At 45.1% G+C, this 20,529-nt stretch overlaps 2 protein-coding genes across 3 annotated transcripts in view; both read right to left on the bottom strand.

The window, feature by feature from the left end:
- VWC2L (von Willebrand factor C domain containing 2 like) overlaps nt 1–10,199 on the bottom strand; it is a 46,592-nt gene extending 36,393 nt beyond the window's left edge. For both annotated transcript variants that reach the window (XM_066189437.1, XM_066189438.1), the window contains exons 1-2: nt 9,589–10,199; nt 6,948–7,414 (exon numbers count right to left, since the gene is read on the bottom strand). In XM_066189437.1, the coding sequence (XP_066045534.1) occupies nt 6,948–7,358 (411 nt within the window). In that variant the 5' untranslated portion in view covers nt 7,359–7,414; nt 9,589–10,199. The remainder of the gene's footprint in view (nt 1–6,947; nt 7,415–9,588) is intronic.
- Nucleotides 10,200–11,033: 834 nt separating this feature from the next.
- The window catches only part of SPAG16 (sperm associated antigen 16), a 289,974-nt gene continuing 280,478 nt past the window's right edge, over nt 11,034–20,529 (bottom strand). Inside the window, exon 8 of the mRNA XM_066189439.1 lies at nt 11,034–11,347. Coding sequence (XP_066045536.1) covers nt 11,112–11,347 — 236 coding nt within the window. The 3' untranslated portion in view covers nt 11,034–11,111. The remainder of the gene's footprint in view (nt 11,348–20,529) is intronic.

Here is a 20,529-nt window from a genome sequence, read left to right on the forward strand (position 1 = left end):
ACAGTTAAATGACTGAGAGATTCCCTGCTTTCAGGAGGAGCTGTTTCAAACCCTACTGCTTCTCCAAGCATACTGATTTTACTGTAATTCCCAAAGAATTACCTCTGACATTACCACAGAACAGAGTAAGGAAGCCTCACGTATCCTTATTTTGCAACTAGACTGAGCATTGTCAATACATAACTTACTTAATTACAGCTTTTAAAACAGTAACTAGAATAATTGGCTGATTGAGCATTTTTTTAATGAATGCAATTCTGCATAGAGCACATTCCAGTGCCAACAAACACATACCAGGCACTTCCCCTCACTCTGGCAGGAGATAGTTTCCTAAAAAACCTTCTCACCGGTTGGCTGTGAGTGTTTCTAAGGATGACATTCTTCTTCCTAAGCTGATGACCTGAGGAGCTCCTGCTCACCAGCCCCACAGAAACAGCCTGAGGGACAGAGATGAACAGCTTGAGAGAGCCAAGGGATGAGCAGTTCTCTCCCTGGCCCTACTGAGCATTGTCTGGCACAATAATAAAGCCTCAGACTTGATTTTCCCACTCTTGGAAGGAGCTGGTAACACCTGCACGTATTACATATTCCATTTTCTTAACACTGAGGCTCCTGCAGCCATGGAGGGAGGGCAGGGAAGTGCCAGAGCTTCTCCTCTGGCTGTGCAGAGATATCCCCTCTCCTTCAGCAGCTCCATGGACAGCCCCAATTCTGGAAGCAAGCAGAGCTGATGGTCTTTTTCCTGGAGTGAAGAACTGAAAGCCCAGCCCCAGCTCTGGCAGTACAAATGTTGGGCACACATTAATTCCTGTGTCGTATTTACTGGAAAAACACCAATCCCTTGGGATTGCACATACAGGCCAAGTTCTGCACTGGGCTGCTGCACCCTGACTAAAACTGGGGGCTTGTGCTCAGTTCCTGCTGATTCTGAATTGTGGGGACGCTCAGGTTTTGGGTCTCATCCATTTCAGTGGGGAGCTCTGAGGCAGTCTGTGTGTGGCACAGCCAGCACCACTGAGCTCTGAGCTTTAGGGGCCTCCCGTTTATTACTGTGCTCCAGGGAAGAAAATCCCATGCATTTTTTTAGCCAAATTCTGAATAAAGCCCACCTCCTTTCACCCATTGTAATATTGTATTTGTGCATAATGTGATATATATGTTACAGAATCAGTAGCTAAGTACATAGGATAATTTTAAAAATAGGTTTCACTATAGATCAATGTGTGACAGGCCTATCTATTTTAGTATGTTTTCTTGGTACAAATTATGACAGAAATACAGTAAGTCAGTAATTTTAGATTCCTTTGCATAGACATTGTCACTGTAATTTTGCCAGGAGGGAGATAATAAATCATACTTTTCCATCTGACTGCTGCTCTGTTTCCCCTGTCTGATTTCAATGGCTGTATGCTATCTTCAGAGCTGGCATTGTTCATGCCTCCTTTTATTAAAGTGCAGGTACGTTATTGAAATTTCTTTTGTGTTATGATTTTCTTGCCATATGTGAAATTGCAGAACACACAAGAAGAAGAAGGAAAAAAAAACCCAAAACAACCCTTGTTTGAGTCATAGTAGAAAAAAAAAAAGCCTGCTGCACACATCTTGAAGATAAAAATGCCAATATTAAAATGGGGGTCCCAAGCTGGCCCGCTCCACCTGGGGCTGCCACACTCTTGTTTCTCACCTAAGAGCACCACCCCACCAGTAACACTCTGCAGCATTCCAAGTGCTCCATCCATATTTGATAAGCTTGCACTCCTGGGCTGGAACCTGCTGGTCTGAGCCGGGCTGTTGTTTACACCACTTAATTTCTATTTCTGGCACAGTTCTGGGGGTGGGGAATCACTTTTGGGTTCCACTGCCTCCTTTTCTCCAGCAGCAGGATGGACACACTGTTTCAGGGGCTGAGCTGCTGGGACAGCAGCTGCATACCTGCCTGCATGTGCCTTTTGATGAGAGGCCTTGCTTTGTGCAGTCAAATTCAGGTAATTGCATTAATAAAACATTTTAAAGAGCATTAACAAAGGAGAAGGAGGCGCCACTATTCTGAAGTAAAGATTCTTAATGAGCTGAGAATTAGTGTATGATAATGCTATGCTTACACAGTCCCTCATATATTTTGGGTTCTGATTACACCCTGAAGAACCCTGCTAGAGCTGTGCCCCTACTGTGCAAAGCACTGCTCAAGAAGACACAAAGTCAGCAAGATACAAAAATCTTCACTGAAGGATTACAGGTGATTTGTGGACAAAACAAAGCAATGAACTTAAGATACAGTGGCAGGGAACGGGGGAAAGAAAAATAAAGCAGAACTTTAGCAATGAAATCCTGGCTCTTCAAGTTGGCAAAACTTTGCCCTGGAAGGGGAAATTTCACCTTTCCTGCTTTTCTTTTCCTTTTTTTTCTTTTTTTCTTTTCTTTTTTTTTTTCCTCTCCAGTGTGGAGGAAAAGGGTGAGGGGAAAAGCAAGGTTGTTTTCCCAGCTCTCCACACTTGTGCTGATGCAAGAGACAAATACTTGGGCATCACCTCACTTTTTCAGTGAGGACAGGTCTGGGAGGAGTGAAGGTGGAAGGGGAGAGGACAAGGAAGTGGAGAAGTCATTGGGAAGGGCAGGCAAATAAAGGCAGCAGCAGAGGATAAGCACTGGCAGAGCCAATGACTAGAAGAAACTGCAGCTCTGTGCTCGTCAGAAAGGAGGACAGCCACTGAAGAGTACCCAGAAAATGTTGTTTTCCAAGCCCAAGTTCACAACTGCAGATTGAAGCTGCTCCTCTCACTTGAACATCAGCAGGAAGGCAAAAACCTCTTGTGTACCCACCCAAAGGATAACTCACCCAGTGTTCTGCCAGGCTAACACAGATAATTTAACGCCTGTGCTTAGGAAATTTCTGCCACTGCCTTGGAGGAGGATGGCACCACGCTCACCCTCCTGCAGGGACACGGAGCAGCCCCTGCCTGTCAGTCTAAAATGGAGAGAATATTTCAAGATGTCAGCCTGACAATCTCTTGTGAACTGACCATTTATCTCCCAGCAATGGCATTTTGCTACACATCCAGAGGTCTGCAGAAGGTTATTCTGGATGTGTCTCTGCTGGGTGATGAGGGACCTGGGAAGTTCAGAGCTGACAATGGACTTTCCAAACTGGAAGAGAATTGACAACCCAGTCCTCTTCCAGTGGCTCCTCACTGCGGCTACAAATACGCTGTAACCATGCCATAATTCCATTTCTCAAAGGTGTGTGCTTTTCTGTCAGCAAGTCATGCAAGAGAGCAAAAACTAATCAGCACTTAGGGACACTGTTGCCTCAGTGACATTTGCAGGATTTCTCCATCAGCTGCCAATGAACATCCATCATGCTGGCGGAACACTGTCTCCTTAACTTTACATCAGCTGCTGGCTGGGGACGTTCATTTAAAACACAGCCATGTGTACTTGCAATAACCAAGACAAATCTCATTTGCTTGTTTTCTGTCTCTGGGAAGAAAGGGGAGGCTTAACAACCTCCCTGAAAGATCTTTGCTCCTACAGGAGAGGGCAGAGCACCTGGGACTCAGACCTTAACCTCCAGGACTGAAATCAAAGCAAGCATGAGGTGTGAGAGAAAAAGCAGCTGCCAAGTGACCCCGAGAGCTCCTGCATGATGTGGAGAAAACAACCTGAGACTTCCAGCACCCTTCACTCCTTCCCTGCAGCCACCACAGCTGCCTTCACCCCTGCTCTGAGAGGGGCCAGTGGGGATGTGAGAGACCCCATTCTAGTCCAACAAAGAGAAAAGCAGAAAACAAGATGGGAGAGAGAGGTGGATCCCAGTAAAACCCACCAGACTTGCCCCCTCTCCTGCTCCACAGGTATCAGGATCCTGACCACTGGGCACCAATCCGTATTTTGGATACATTGGAATCAGATCATGGTTAAGATTAGAGAGACTGTGCTGGCCCTTTCTGCAGAAGTTTCCAGGTGGAACCACAGCCTCAGCCAAGGCTGGGGGGAAATCCCACTGAAACCAGGGAATGAGGCAGGCTCTGTACAGGCAGCTGGGGCCCCAAAACCACCAACATCTCCCAGGACCCATTAGAGATGAAGATGCTATGAAGAGGCTGCATGGGGTTACTAAACCATCTGTCAAAGACACGCGATTTTACAAAAGGATACAAGAAAAACTCTCAGTGGGCTCGGATTTATAATTGAACTTCAGTTCAGCATTTCAGTTGTACATGTTAATGATTGAGGGGCACAAGGATAAATATTTGGACAGCTGTCTAAGCTACATGGCTTATTGGCATGTTTTCATTTTGTGCTTATGACTGTTATGCCTCAAAAAATCAGATGTACAAGATCTGTTCACTAGAAGAAAGCTAAATATTCAAGAAATGGGCCTTTGTAACTACCCCTTAACCCTGACAGCATCACAGTTACTGCCAGTGGTGAGAAAAAAGATTAAATCACATTTGCGTTTCTCACCCTAAACCTGAAGGAAAAAAATCTAGAAACAATACAGGAATATCTACCCAACTGGAAACCTCTCACAGATATTGATATTCTAGAAAAAAAAAAAAATCTGAGAGAAAAAAAATTAATCCTGATTTGTGAAAGATCAGGCAGCTGAAATTTCTACAAGATGAGTCAGTCCTGGCACACACACACAGACACACACTTGGAAAAGATTTTTAAATAGAGGCTAATTTCAGCTGAAACTCAGCAGTGACAAGCACTTCTATAGATGACGATTTGGAATCTACATACCAGCAAAAGTAAATCAAGTGGGTGAAAGGGTTCTGAGACCACATAAAACAGTGCCTCTGTTTCCACTGAAAGCAGCCTGGGTTTGAGTCAGAACAGCCTCTCCTCTTTGACTTCAATGTGTGTGCAGTGGATGTGAAAAAGTTTGCAGACCTTATAAATTCAACAGGATGAGGGAAGAGCAGAGCCCAGAGCCTGTAAAATCCATGAACTGCTCAGGATTTCATCTGCAGAGATAGCAGGTAAAATCTTTATTCTGTTGAAATAAACAACAAAATGCTTGGATGCCTCATAAAGTCAAGACTTCAGAGCAGCATCTTCCTGAATCTCGAAGTTCTGCCTCTCCTATAGAATTTATAAAGTCATAGTTCACAGGTGCTTCTTTTTTTCCCCACAGAGCAGTGATCTTCCATTGTCTGACTCTCCTACAGTACTTTGAGGGAAAAAAGCAATCCATTGTTTATTCTAGGTAAACACAGAGATTTCCAAAACACTGGTTTCTGCCCTATTCCACAACATATTGAGCTTTCAGCAAAACACAGGTCTAGGTCAGAAGCTTGACTGTCAGCTAAATTAAGTGCTAAGGATCCCACATTAGTTCTGGACAGAAGGTTACTGTGTGTCAGAGTGGCGTGACACCGTCTGCTTTGTGCTTCTCAGAGGGCACTGGAACTTTGCTTTCCACACAACACCCCAAGTATTTGAATACAGCAAGCAATGAACCAGATGGCTCCTAACTCTCTCCAACAGCCTTTCTCTCCTGCATTCTGTTTTCCTAGAGTTTAAGCTGTTATCAGGATGAAATTATTCCTTTCAGGAAAAGGGATTACTACTTTTCCACTTAATTCACAGGCAAGAGATACTTTAATGACAAGATTTATCCCTCCCACTGAAATCTCTTCGAAGAGTCCTTACAAATTTCTGCTTCCTAAAAGCGAGACCTTATACCTCCCACAAGAAAACCTGACCACCTTGGTGGGATGTCTCACCACACTGAAGTGTGATCGTGGGATGAACTTGGGCCAAGCCTCCCCAGGGCAAGAAGAAACTGTTATCTGAGCAGTTCACAAGATCAGCATCCTCACATCCCTCAGTGAAGCGAGCAGCTTGATCAGAGTGGCCCCCAAGGAGATGTCCCTCATACACTTGCTTCACCTTGTGCTTGTGACATTAAAGGGCCTTGCCCAGGCTCAGTGACTGCAGTTGCAGAAGGACAGAAAAAGGATAAGCATACACCACACATGATGGAAGAAAGGAACTGCTAACTGCTACCTTCCCTGAAAACGACAATTTCCCTGAAAAAGGGAATTGCCATCCATGCTCCCAAGAACTGGTGACGTACACAGACCTATTTGAGATTATTTTCCTTGCAGGAAAGACAATAAACTGGCCAAGTGGATAATAAGATCAGGCACACAGCCATGAAGAGTTACAGGCTGTTGTTAATTATGGAGGTTCAACTCTTAAAGCCACGTGACCTGGAAGAACAAACTTGTGTACCTACAGTGTTTACAGCCCTGTTCCTCATTGTGAAATGCTGTTTTCCTTAGCAGAATTGAGAGCTCGTGATCAAACTCATTAGAATGAGAATTGCAGGCTGTGTAGTGGTTTTGAAAAATACCATCTTGTTTTTAAGATGTATTTCAGGATTTCTTAATGACATTCCACACATGAACTCAACCATGACAATGAAACCCCACGCTTCTCATTGCTTGAGATGCTCATCTGCCTAGGAGTTCATCTTCTGCATTCTAGAGAGCCTTACCACAGTTGAAATGAAAAAATTAAATAGAGTTCACCATCGACTTATTTGCATGCTCATACGGTTATGAGTAACAATCCTCAGCACCATGCCATCAATTTTTTGCTAGCCAAATTGCAAAAAGTGTTCTCAAAAAGCACTCAGTACTGGTTTACACACCCTTGGTAGTCCAGCATGATCCATGCTATGAGCAAAGGAGGCAGATGCAGAGGGCTGGCAACTCCCACAGGGGCTTTTGACTGACCACTGGCCCCCAGGCAGTGCACATAAGGGGGAGGTGACAGCTTTTACATGAGCCAGACCTGCATCACAGCTAAAAATGACTCCAACTCCAGCATTCATCAACGGCAGTAAGCAAATACTGAGTGCCTTCGAGAGCTCCCAACAAGTATACAATTCCTAAAGCATACTAATATGAAATACTGAAGAAAGGGTTCCATACCTTAAATTCCTCCAAGATTTTGTAATTTTTCCCATGATATTCACAAAAGTTTTTCACTTCTTTGCATTCTGGACAGCATCCGTTGTGTTCCACTTTTGTGCACTTGGGGTGGATTTTAGGGCATTCTGGTTGATCACAAACAGGTCCATCCTCAGTACAGACACAGGGACAGTTGGAATGTCCTGGGAAAAAACGTTCTCCCAGTTTGTACACAAAGCCACTGTCATCCACACAGCCCTTCCCCCGGTAATCATCAAAGATCAGATTGTCATTACTGGAGGTCTGGTCCCCTTCATCAGCGGGGTAGTCTTCATGATTGATGGCAGCGGGAGTGACCAAACCAGGGAGCACAAACAGAAGTATCCAGGCTTCATGGATATGAAGAGCCATCCCCCTCCTCGGCTTCTCCATGGGACCTCAAAGCTAGATACAAACAGTTGCTTCCATAGGGGGACCAGTGTTGTGGTCTGCAAACAAACAGTTTCAAGTGAGAAAAAACTCAAAATTCAAGGAATATCGACTTACAAAAGTCATTATTTCAACCAGCAACGAAGAATAAATCCAAGTTTTTTAAATGCACAGATAACTATCACTGTTTCATTTGAATTAAACCTCTTCTTAGTTATTGGTAAAGAGAACAAAGCATGTGAAATACCTACATTAGACACACATGCCTGGACACATATGACCATAAAATATCTCTGAAGGAATGGTGGCTCACAGAATCATCTAATTTTTACTTTCCTCATTTCTGCAGTTGAGTTTTAGGATGCACCAGAAATCAAACCAGCTGCCTGAAATCACATGGTGATGGGCAGCTCGGAGGGTTCTGAAGCCAAGTTTAAGAATGGTCTAAACCTTCTGTGGTGGCCACTGTCCCTTGGTGCTACGTATGGAGCACAGCCCACCTCATTAAACCGAGGTGGGAAACCTGAGCTGGAAAGGGAGTTAATCTGTTGTCAGACCTGTGTCTGATCTGAAAGACAGTGCTGGGTTAAACTTGGGCTGCGAGAGGTGGAACAGTACAGAATCTTATTTACAGCATTTCTGAAGAGGGACTTCCTGGGCTACCAACACAGCCCAGCCTGCAGCAGGTACGTTTAATCCCGACAGAAGCAAAGATGCGATTCACCTTCTCCATTATTCAGCATTTCAGTAATTCCCAGCAAAAAACGTGGAGTGCAGGACGTTTAAATGCCTGCATAATGCACGGAGCCGCTGAAATGTGTGGGCGTGATCGAAGCCGGAGCCTTTCTAAAACTTTGGGAGCGATGCAGCACGGCCCGACCTCCGGTGAGCTGTGCTGAAGGGATGGAGGGAGGACGGACCCCGGGAGGGAGAGGGGCTTTCAGTGACCCCCGGGAGAGCCGGCGCCAGGCGAAGGCTCCGTGCCGGCGTCTTGGGAGCGCCTCTGGCTGCCCACAGTGCCACACCACTGCCACCAACCTGCCCACGCACCAGCCAGCAGCCAGCGCAACCCCGGCAGAAAACTGGGTTCTGAGCCCTCTTTAAAAAAACTGGGCGAAGTATTACAGGAAACTTTTAAACGAGATGAAATATCAGCACTACATGGACTGCAGAACTACGGAGGTAAGTGCTGGCACAAACCAAAAAAAAAAAAAAAAGAAAAAAAAAAGAAAAAAAAGGACTATTGGGGTGTGTGTGACATCCCTTATTTTCCTCCATTCCCAGAGCATGCACACACCGGCACACGGAGGCTACACAAACATGCATTAACCTACACACACGGGCAAGCACGTACTCCCCTCCACCCCTCGGGGAGACATTTTTATATATTGGCATTTTTGGTGGACTGCAGATGTTCAGCAATTAATTCTCCCTTAATTGAAGCAAAAAAAAAAAAAAAAAAAAAAAAAAAAAAAAAAAAAAAAAAAGCAGCAGCGGGAGGAGAAAGCTTTAATTCCAGAGAAGCAGCTAAAGGATCCTGTGGACCAAGCAGTTTTTCCGAAGCCACAACAGAGGGAGACACCGGATATTACACAAGATTTATCAAATCCGAAAAGATATCTTCCTAATTGAAGTACTAGCTGTGTTTCCATCACCAGGACTATGCACCGTCTTGTTACTCCTATCAGCAATATCTACTCTAACGCGCTGTTTGGAAACCCAGCGATTCATGCAGATACAGCTGCTTTACATATCTACAGAGCAATCTCCCCACCTAACGCCACAGGTAGGTTGCAACACTGCAGATTTGTGGGCATTTAGGGGAAAAAAAAAGAGCAGCAAACAGAGTAATTAATATCTGAGGAAATGTGAAGCAATTGTGAGAATCTGCCGGAGTTTGATGAGGAAGCTCTCAAAACAAATGCGTGAGTATGCATATATGTATATAGTAGTTCTCCCCAGATCATAAATAAGAGCACTGTATTTTACTACAGCAGCTGAGATGTCCCACAGCAACTCACAGGCACTCGGCTCGATCCTGGAAATCAGACAGACTGCGGATGTCTTGCACGCACACATTTCAACAAGTAAACAAATGCTGCTGGGCTCAGAATTAGTTTACAGCTTGAACTTTTTCATCATTTCTCATCCTGAGAGAGGCCAGGATCGTAGGTAAGTCTCTAAAACGTTTCCATCCGCCTTCCCTCACCCCAAGTGAATAATTCACACCTACCTGATCAGGCTGGATGTGAAAGCTGAGAGGGGTCACAGGCCAACATGGACAGAAAGGTTAGAAACAGATTAGTGAAAGCAGTTCCTCCTAATCACGTTTTCGGTGTTGACTCACGGGCAATCCCTTCCCCTCCACCTCCCATCGCAAAACGGGAGCGCGGCAGCCCAGCAACCACAACATGAGAACTAAGCTTTAACCCGGCGCCGACGATTCAGAAGGAGCAAGATTCGGGCGGTCCGGAGGCTGCGATGCCGCGGAGAAACCCCGGTGCCAGCAGCAGAGTCATCGCGGCGAACTTGGGCTGCATCTCCTCAGGTCTCGGGGCGGGCGGGGGAGAGAAAACGACCCATCCCTGTCCCCTCCCTGTGCCCGGCGGATCTCCTGCGGCTCCAGCTTCGCCTCGGCGGGGGAAGGGGGGGAGCGATGGCGGGTTAGGCGGGAGGCAGGCGGGGGAGGGCGGGCGCAGGAGCCCCGCGCCCGGCGGGCGGGCAGCCCCCGCGCCCCTCCGGGGACTCCCCGGCCCGGGCGCCGGCCATGGCCGCGCCGCGCAGCTCCGCGCTCCCTGCCTGCCCTTATTAGGATTAATTTGGGGTGTAGGGGGGTGGTGGTTGGGAAAAAAAAAAAAAAAAAAAAAAAAAAGAAGGAAAAAAAAAAAGAGAGAGAGAGAGAGAGAGAGAAGACCCAGGGGTAAAACCCAAAATAATAATAAAAAAAAAAAATGCAGGGGCGGGGCGCCCCCGCCCCGGCCGCTGCTCCGCCTGCCGCCAGCTGGGGCGACGGCTTTCCTCAGACCTGCCGGTCCCCTCAGATCCTCCGGCTGGAGCTGCTGTCAGCCCGGCTCTCTTTAGCCCGGTTCCCCTCAGATCCACCGGCTGGGGCTCCCCTCAGCCCGGTTCCCCTCGGCCCCGCTTCTCCTCTCAGATCCACCGGCTGGGGCTCCCCTCAGCCCGGTTCCCCTCGGCCCCGCTTCTCCTCTCAGATCCACCGGCTGGGGCTCCCCTCAGCCCGGCTCCCCTCAGCCCCGTTCCCCTCAGATCCACCGGCTGGAGCTCCCCTCAGCCCGGTTCCCCTCAGATCCACCGGCTGGAGCTCCTCTCAGCCCGGCTCCCCTCGGATACGCGGGCTGGGGCTTCCCTCAGCCCCTCCGCGCTCTCCAGCTCCGGCTCATCGCCGCTGCCGCGGCGGTGTCCGGGGAAACATCCCCCATGGCCGCATTGTGGAAACTTCGCCTCATCTTCGCACAGGCGGCTGTGCCGGGGAAGGGGCGCCCCGGCTGCCGTGGCTCGTGCTGCGCTACATTAAAAATCGATCTCCTTGCAATTCGGCTGCGCTGGCATTAGGCGTCATTGTAAAGCTGTTTCTCCAGAAACCACCAAAAGACAGATTCTTGGTGTTAGGGAAAAGACGGTGACAGCGGAATGAGGGAGAAACTGAGGAGTTTATTTGGAGAAATGCCAAATAACGCTCCGTTTGGGCGAATATACCCCGAACAGTGCAAACACAAGCTATGAAGCTACAAACCCTCAGTTGCTGCTGTCATAGCGCTCTTGCGGAAGGCGACGAGGGCCACGTGTGTCACCGTGCTGAGAGGTCCAGAGGCAAACCCTGCCATCGGCGCCCGCGGACAGCAGGTAATCCTGGCTGTGGAAGCGCACGCAGCGCACCTCCACGCCGGGGCCGCGCAGGACGGAGAGCTGGCCCACGGCCAGGCACAGCACCTTCACCGAGCCCTCGCTGCTGGCCAGAGCCACCAGGCCACCTGAAACACAGAGCAAAGGCATCGAGGTTGGCAAAGGCTAATTCAGGAGAGCGGTGCGGGAAGTTTTGAGATGATGGCTTTAAAGACACACGCGCCTAACTCCTGATACCTGAGAGAAATTAACTGGAAGCTGGACGGATCAATAACAATGAGATTGGATTTTGGAGCGATTAAGCCAGCCTGGAGACCTCATGTTCTCCTCACAAGGAGCGTGGCTACTGTGACAGAATCACAGAGTCTGCTGAGTTGGAAGGGACCCACAAAGATCATGGAGTCCAACTCCTAGCCTTGCCCAGGACACCACAAGGGTCACACCATGTGCCCAAGAGTGTTGCCCAAATCTTTCTTGAACTCTGTCAGGTTTGGTGCTGTGCCCATTCCCTGGGGAGCCTGTGCCAGTGCCCAACCACCCTCTGGAGGAAGAACCTTTTCCTAATATCCAACCTACACGTCCCCTGACACACCGTCAGGCCATTCCCTCGGGTCCTGTCACTGGTCCCCACAGAGCAGAGACCAGTGTCTGCCCCTCCACTCCCCCTCTCAAGGAAGTTGCAAACCCTGGTGAGTCCCGCCTCAGTCTCCTCCAGCTGAACAGACCAAGTGCCCTCAGTCACTTCTCACACGGCTTCCTCTCATGCCCTTCACCATCTTTGTTGCCCTTTGGATGCTCTCTGATAGCTTAATAATTTTTTTTTAATGTTACAGTGACCAAAACTGCACACCATACTCAAGGTGGGGCTTCCCCAGTGCAGACCAGAGCAGGACAATCACTTATATTTGGACACAGTTATTCAGGGACAGATTCTGACACACAACCTGAGCACCAGAGGACTAGATGCTCTCCTAATACCTGGAGGTATTGACATCAAACCATGCTTTTGACACTGCTTTTCTTGTATTGCTCTGAGACATGAAGATGTGAGTTTTCAGCTGAATTTCCAGGTCAGGTGTCTAACTGAACTGAGTGCTTGCTCCTTTATATCCTTATGGAAAAAACAATAATTCAATCCGTGGTATAGAACAGGGTTTAACGGCAGAAAAAAGAGAACAAAACCTAAAAGAGGTTCTAAGGAGTTCCTAGTTTCCATGTGCTCTTTGGAAATCAAACGGACTCAGTCTTCAACACTTTTAAGGAAGCAAAATGTGTTTATAAGTTTATTGTCCTCCTGGTTAAATAAAAGCAGAAGTAATAGCTGGTAAATTATATGCTTGAAGCACCTTTTACTTACCCAGCCTCCAGATAAAGATTCTCCTTTAGAAATTACCTATAATAATAATGAGTTTCACGTACCAAAAAAAAAAAAAATAATCAATATATTCATTTCAAAGCTGATGTGGCCCTAACAACAATGGGATCACTGTACTGTCAGTTGTGATCTTGGTCAAACACCTTTTTCTATTTGGAGTAAGTTCAATACACTCTCCAAGTGATTACAGCTTTTCTTAGGTATTGAGATATTCTCTCTGAAAGCAAAGACATCACCAGCAGAAGAATAATTATTATTGACACTGACAAAGTCAATCTGGCATCAAGGTCATAATTTTTGGGAAGATTATGTAAAACAGGAGATATTTTCCTATTTTTAGAAACTCAGGTTATTCACCAAATTGCTAATGGGAACATACTGCCCAACAGACATAAGCATGGAGGAATTTATCCCAGTTTGAACACCTTAGGGCCATGGGTGTGCCTATGTGATGTACAGTTTATCCAGGGAATATATTGTCCCTCCATTCAAACTAGGTCATAACAATGATGTTCTCTGTTCTGTTTGTGAAGATCTCATGGCTTCATTTCGCCTTTTGTCAAAAGAAATACATAGCCTAAACCAGCTTGCAAATGCACTGAGAATATTTAACCACAACTTATGCTTAGTGTGGTCATGGATATTTGTGCAAGAAAGGGAACTAGGAAGTAGAGCTAACCATGATAAATATGCCCTATTTGCAAACCTTTATAACTACCCAGCTTCTTCATCTAGAACAAAACCTGACACAGCAAAGATCTGTAGGATGGATTAGAGTGTCCAAAGCAGCAGATGTGAATATTTATTATAAACTCTCCTCTAGCAAGTCTTTGCTGACAGAAGCATTGCATATGGATTGCACTTGCAGGGAGACTCTCCAGGCAATCGCTGGATGACTTCTCCAGGAGCCAAACAAATGCCATTTCGCCTGCAGCCCTGACACCACAACAGCTGGGCACAGGGTTAATGTCAGTTCCAGCCTCTCAAAACCACAAATGAACCCAGTTGTTACAGAGAGGGACGGGCAGGAGAAAAGGTTTGGACAGCTGCAGTCCACTTCCAGAAAGTAAGAGCAGGACAGAGTGACAACTGAGACAAAGCTTCAGCTCATTCACTCCCTGGGTTGAGCAGGGCAGGGGCAGACCCCAACCCTGCATTTTTCTGCATGCTTTGCCGGGTAAGTCTCATGCCTGAAGCAAAACCATAGCGCTCATCCATGTGAGTCATCATGGACTGTCAGTCCATGCAGGTGTTCCAACAGTCCTGGGAAACAACAAAGCCAAGAGGAAAATAGAGAGGGTCAGTAAAAACCAGCCAGCCAGGAGGTGCAGTAGTACCCTGTACTGCCTCCATCACTAGCACGCACTGGGGAAAGGATGGAGGTGCACTTGGCAGCCCTGGTGAAGAATGATTCCTGTCACAGGGGTTTTTCCCTGAGTTAGGATGTGTTACTGTGGCTGACCATGAGCACAGCCACTTCCTGGCTCAGCAGCAGCAGAGGCAGATGCAGGCAAGGGGGAATGCACAAAATGACATCTCATTTCCGTCACCCTTTATGTCAACGCTGATCTACGGGCTCATAACGTTTTGCTCATTAGAATGTAAATTTACTCCCTCCTTCCTTGCAAAAGGAGATGTTTCATTTTGAGAATAGGGAACAAATTGTGTTTTATTGCTCTTTCAAAATTTTCTCCAATTAGGAAAGCAAACAAAAACTACTACAGAATTGTGATGCAAAGTTATATTTTAATGTAGGATGCTTACTAGTCACTAACAAAAGCGCTTTGATATAACGCTGGAGGAAGATAAAAGCCTGAAGAGAGGTTGTTCTTCATACCTTTGACCCAACTCAGGTGGGGCTGGTCTATGCAAACTCACCGAGCTGAGCAGTTAGGCTGATTTGCATTGAAATGAATAGATTCTGCTTAGAAGATGCAAAGTCTCCAGGGCTCTGACCTCTAGATCTCACAGCCTCTAGATCTCCAGCTGACAAGGCTTCCAGAACCTGCTCTGGATCTGTTGGTGCACTTGGCAACATGGGGAGATAAAGTGAAGCTTTGCTCTGGCTGGCCCCACGCCAACCCTGAGCTCAGCCTTCTTCTTTAGCCTGGCAGACAAGGGGTGATGACAAAGCACGTTGCCACCACAAAGAGACCCTACAGTAGCAGCCTTTGTACTAATCACAGCTGATTTGCTGTTGCCCATTGCTGGAACACAAGTACTAATTTTTCTGATGTACCCCTATTATGTCCTTAGAATAACATAAGCTCTGACCATCTGGACACTTGCTTCTAAAAGGATGCAGTGAGTTGGAAATGGTAAAGAAAGGTAGCAAAGCCAATTAAAGGTACAAACAACTTCTGTGCAAGGAATCCTTAGAAGGGATGGCAGCTTAGCAGAGAAAAAACTGTGCTTGAAAATGTACTTGGCTGGTGGTGCTTACTCCACATGTAAACCTCAGGCTTCAGTCCTTCCCTGGGGATTCACAGAGAAATGGGGAGCCAAGCCAGACCCCGGATTACCCCCCAGAGGATGGTGAGACACAGGGTTTCCATGAAAAGGCTCATCTGAATCCCACCTCATCCGGGAGCTTTGGGCAGCCAGAATCTGGAATCTCTGGACAGTCACCTTTTTGCTTAGATCAGACTGAATTTACTCTGAAGAATCACTGCACTTTCAGCTCCCCTTTTTCCCCAGCACTGCAGTTAAGTGCGGCTGTAGGTTTCCATTCCCAGTGTCCTACAGAGAAAAGCTCTGTTCTTGTCTCCGGACTGGCAGTGCTCTTCGTTTTAGGCACTGATTAATTACAAATGCAGTGCTGTTGTTTGGGTTGGAAATACATTTGTACTTAAAACAATAAAAATCATCCATGCCCTTCTAGAAGAACTATTCCTGCTACTAAAACTGTATCTCTGCATTGTTTCGAGAGCAGAGCTGAACCCTAAAATCGTTAAGTGCCTCAGAGATAGTAACATTTTACTAATTTTGGGGGCTTTTTTACTTCTAGGATACATACCCCATTCGGGAGAAGGAGGTAGTTAAAATTAATTATTTTGTAGGTAAATCTGTTCTTGTAAATGTTCCAAATGTACATAAAGTTACAGGCTTGATAAAGGCCGTAGCCATGAAGTGCCAAGAGCAGGAATCTGGCAAAAATCCCACCAAATTTACTGGAGTGTCCATACTGACCTAAACATGCAAACTTAAAAGCAAAATTAGTGCTTTCAGTGAGGCTCAGATATGTTACATATAAGTAAGCATATTTCTGCTTTTTCTCATCTGCAAGGAACTTTGCATACCTATGCAAAGGAATCCTAAGGAACCAAAGCCCCTCCTGTGAATACAGTATGAAATCCATCTCCTAATTTGAACTGGTGGATAAATTTAAAATAGTGCAGGCGTGTTGAAGCGATCTAATTTGTTACTGCATTTCTTCAGAAGACAGAACTAGACGAGATTAATTTGCTGGGTTGATGGCTTCAAATTACTTGGGGTAAAAGGAACAAAACCTGTACTCGTCAAAAGACAGTTTGACAATTTATATTTCATAAGAGCCTAACAGAAATCACAGCCATGATTACTGTCTCCTTTGTACAATGAATTTTGAGTGAAACCTTGCCAGGACCACACTACATACTGCTTTACATGTCCAAACCGCTGGAAACTGTGACAGTTTTGGAGCAAACCACCACCACTCCTCACTGGTGAACCTTTTTATATGCCCATTAAAGCATTTAACTTTTCTTTGGGAAAATTAATTTACTAATTCTGTAACGTTCCATTATCAAACACTCTGAAAAGTTCTGTTTTAGCCCGCCAGTACTTCATGTTTTTGGAGCAGTCTAGCAGCTTCAGTGCTAATAAAACAGTGTAGTAACAAAAGTCACAAACTCCACAGCTCCCCAGGCACATCTGGCTGAGATGTTCTTCCTGATAACTGGCACCGTTTGCTTGCTCCCAGTAACATTTTCCATAGACTCAGCAGCTCAGGTGAACTCTTCTGCTCAAAAATGGGGCAGAACAAGGACAGTGACAGAACAAAACCTCTCCTCTCTGCTCCAGCAGCTTCTCCTCTCAGAGACAGCACAGTAGTCGAGGAGCAGGATTTGGGCAGTCGTTTCTAGTAAAAGTACAGCAGTTACTTTAGACTTCCTTGCAAATAATTCTGATGTGATAACTTCCCCAGTTTAAAAATTACTTGCACTGCCTAACCGTAAACTAAGCATCCACCTTCAAAGACAAAACCCAGCTATTTCTGGGTTTAAATTAAAAAGAAAAAAAATCTTGCATGGACTGAAGAAATTCTGTTTATCATAACTGCATACAGAAGCCCGAGACCATTCCTGATGGCAGAGATGAAATAACATATCAAAGAACGAAAGCAAGAAAAGCTTTGATCAATAGGGAAATGGTTTTTATACACATCAGATCCAATTTAAAGAATTCTCTAGGATCAATTTAGATAGACAGAAATGCTTCTCAGCATTTATTACCTGTGGAGGGAATATTGATCCCATCCATTGATTTCTCCTATGCATGTAGAGCAGCATCTGGTTTTGTTGTGTGGGATTTTTCCAAAGAAAGATGACCCAAAGTGGAAGGTATCAAGAAACTACTTATATTTTAAGGACTTACATTAACGGTTCAACCAATGTCATTACTCAGAACTTTTAAACTCTGTTCAAGAATAGTCAGAATGTAATTGAGCTTAATTTTGGCACATGATTGTTAGTCAATGGAGTACATTTTAAGGTAAGTGGGTTTTTTGAGCCTTACTTACCAAAGGCTACCAATTCCTTCCATAACACATTGCATCAAACATATTTTCTTTCCCATTCCCTTTTTAAAAGGAATGTCTCTTAACGGCAATGCTACAAATTGCACAGCCCTAATGGAGTACGTTCCCTCTGAATTAAGGTCTTTTGTCATTATTGGAGCTGCAACCATTTGCATCATCACCAGGATCCCTCAGCCTGGAATCTCTAGGAACTGGGCACCTCTCAGGTGAGGTGTGAAAGGTAAAAATACCCAGTCCCTCCCTTTAGTGATCTGGATAACAGTTAATGTGCTTGCCTACATAAAAGCAAATGGGATATTTACAAGGGCTGCAAACTATGATTGCAGTGGCTGTAGATAAAATTCTTCATTACTGTCACACTAAGCAGAATGTTATTTACCAGGCAACTGATTCCAACATATGATAGATGGTGGACAGTATTTTTTTTTGTTCTATAAACTGCTTTCAACAAATATAACAACTATTTCTTGTACACTATGTTTTTCTTAGGAATGATCTTTTTAGACATTATTATAAATCCTCCATTCTCAAATGCGAGTAAAACCTCCTAAACATTCTTGTGGAAATAATGATGACCCCTCTCCTCCCTTTGTCTTCACACTCTATTTAAGATATTTCAAGGGACAGGGCATAGAAGAGTAGTCTTGAGCAGTTTGCAATTCACTTGCAGCAATTCACTAAATATTCTCAGTAATGGAGACCAAAAGGCAAGCTGGGAAAGAGAGAAGGCGTCCAAGAATCTGCTGACACAGGTGTTTAATACACTGGTACCAAAATAAAATCCTTTTGTCATTCTCTCTAGAGACTTTTTTCTTTCCCCTTTCTCAGAAGTATTTAAATAGATTTGGCAAAGCATATTAGGGAAAATTAGCTCATCTCAGAGTGCACTTAAGCTCGTGACTCACCTTATGCGTGTGAAGTCATTCAACTCAGTGCAATCATGTGCTCAAATGAGGCAGGATCAGGGCACCACAAACAGAGTCATTACTGCAACAAGGGCTTACAGCACAAGGTCTTAGAATGAGCAAACTCCCTTCTTGTTTGGCTTTCAGCAGGACACCAACAGTCCGGCCTCCTAAACGCAAAGGCAGCTTTTTAGACTGAGTATGGCCATATGGTGCAGGAGTCCTAGACCCAAGTATCATAGAAAGGTAATAACAGCAAAGTCAGTGCAGAGAGGTTTCTCAGACAAATTATTCAGTAGACGTTTACAAAGGCGGAAAGCGATTCCCCTGGAACACAGAAAAACCTCAAGTTACCCAAGCAACGTGTTAGCAGAGATTCAATTCACATCTTTAAAAATCTGCATGTAGAGATTTGCCTGGCTGATAAATGAGTGTGGAGCGGGATGTGGCTTGAGGGATGCATTTCCCTCCAAAGAGCAAAGGCATGAAGTAATGTTTGGCTGATGGAAAAGGGGGACTTGTCTTAACTCCTTACTCCGTCGAACAGTGACCTAGATGAAGGGGCATTATTCCTGGAGCTTAAACTGGTCTCAGAACTCGACAAATCTTTTCCAAGCAAGAAATCACCAGAAGGTTACTCAGAGCAAAGAAAGCATTTATCTGATAGAAGAAAATCCTTTATATAAAAGAACTTAAAGCCTTTTTATAAGGATTTCTAGACCCAGACCATTACTGTAAAGCTCCCTTTCAGCTGGACTTGAGCTTGTTTATATTCCATTTTAGTTGGCCTTTTTGGTAGCATTTTGGATTTTAAAAGTAGTTTCAAAACAAAGCAAAAAGTATTAAAGCAGAAACTTTTGAAGCAGAGTCTTCAAGATGTCAAAACCTTTCTGGATGTGTTAATGAGGCATGTTGAATATATTAAAAGTAATATATTGAGAATAAAAGGAAAATACCTTCTTGTCTAGGACTGGGTTTTTGAAATGAAGCTGTCTGTCACGACCAGAATATTTCACTGCATATAATAGGAAGGCACTTGTCTAGCTTTCAGTGTTACCTAGAATACCTGAATGTGGGCACACGTGTAGGTCTGTGTTTCCAAGGGAATCTACCTTGAGGAAAAAAAAACCAATGAGGAAAGACCGAGCCATCCTGGCAAAAATCCTTGGATTGCTGCCAAGTGTGGGACCTCGAGCCCAGCAAGCTGTTCTGAAACCCAAAATCCCAAAAGGCAGCATTTGGTTTTGAAGTCCCCACTAAAGGAGAGGTGTTGAGTGACACTGCATCCACGGGGAGCTGCCAGGAATCCCGGCAGGGCAGGAACGGGTTGGCTGAGAAACTCCGGAGACAGTGACATCAGTCCTGGTGCTGCTGCAGCTGTGCTTGTGCTGCCCAGGGCAACAACATGACAAAAATGTCACCTTTTAAGAAAGCAACAGAGGAAAAGAGGAAAGATCAGTATCATTGGATGCTCTTCAAAAAGGAATAAATCACCATAAAATTATCTGCAGGAGTTGCCAAGCTGAACCTCTGCTTGCAAAGAAACTTAGACTTTTTTATGTGATGGCAAATGCTTCAGAGCATGGTTACGGTTCACATTCAGATTTTGTTCTGAAGAACAAGCTTTTCTCTTCTGTTAAACTTATATATTGGAAGCAGCATGCCAGGTACTGTACTGCAAGTAACACTATCTCCAGAACACATTAGCTGTTCTCTTGATGTTTTAAGAGTTGTACTTGCACTAACTAAAAACTTCCATTAAGAAAAATAATACTTACTGATGGGCTAACTGAGAAAAATTAAGTCACAGCAAAATTTCTGTCACCACAAATTGAAAATTATTCTAGTTTCTGCAACAAGTGGGGTCCCTGAATACAGATTTGGGTGCAAAACCATGCTTTCTTCTGAACTTCATACTTGGCTGCAGCTGTCTGTGGTTTAGGCATTGGTGTGCCTCACTTTTAAGAATTCACTGAAGTTGAGCGGTGTATAAAGAGATGAAAAATTCCAGGTGTGCAGGAACGTATCTCTGACTAATGGAAACACTGGTTTAAAAGCATTCAGAGAATAGAAGATAACCTTTGTATAAATGCTCTGCTCCTTCTCCTTTCCCTGCTTTGAGACGCCTGCAGTCATTCAGTTAAAGCCTCCCTGATCCTCCTTGCCTTCTCAAGCGATAAGATGGGTATGCTTGTGTTACAGAAGATGAGACTGGGATATGAACACTGATTT

The sequence above is a fragment of the Chamaea fasciata genome, unplaced genomic scaffold, assembly GCF_029207755.1.
Source record: "Chamaea fasciata isolate MVZ Bird 193981 ecotype frontalis unplaced genomic scaffold, bChaFas1.0.hap1 SCAF_8, whole genome shotgun sequence".
NCBI classification, from domain to species: Eukaryota; Metazoa; Chordata; class Aves; order Passeriformes; family Sylviidae; genus Chamaea; species Chamaea fasciata.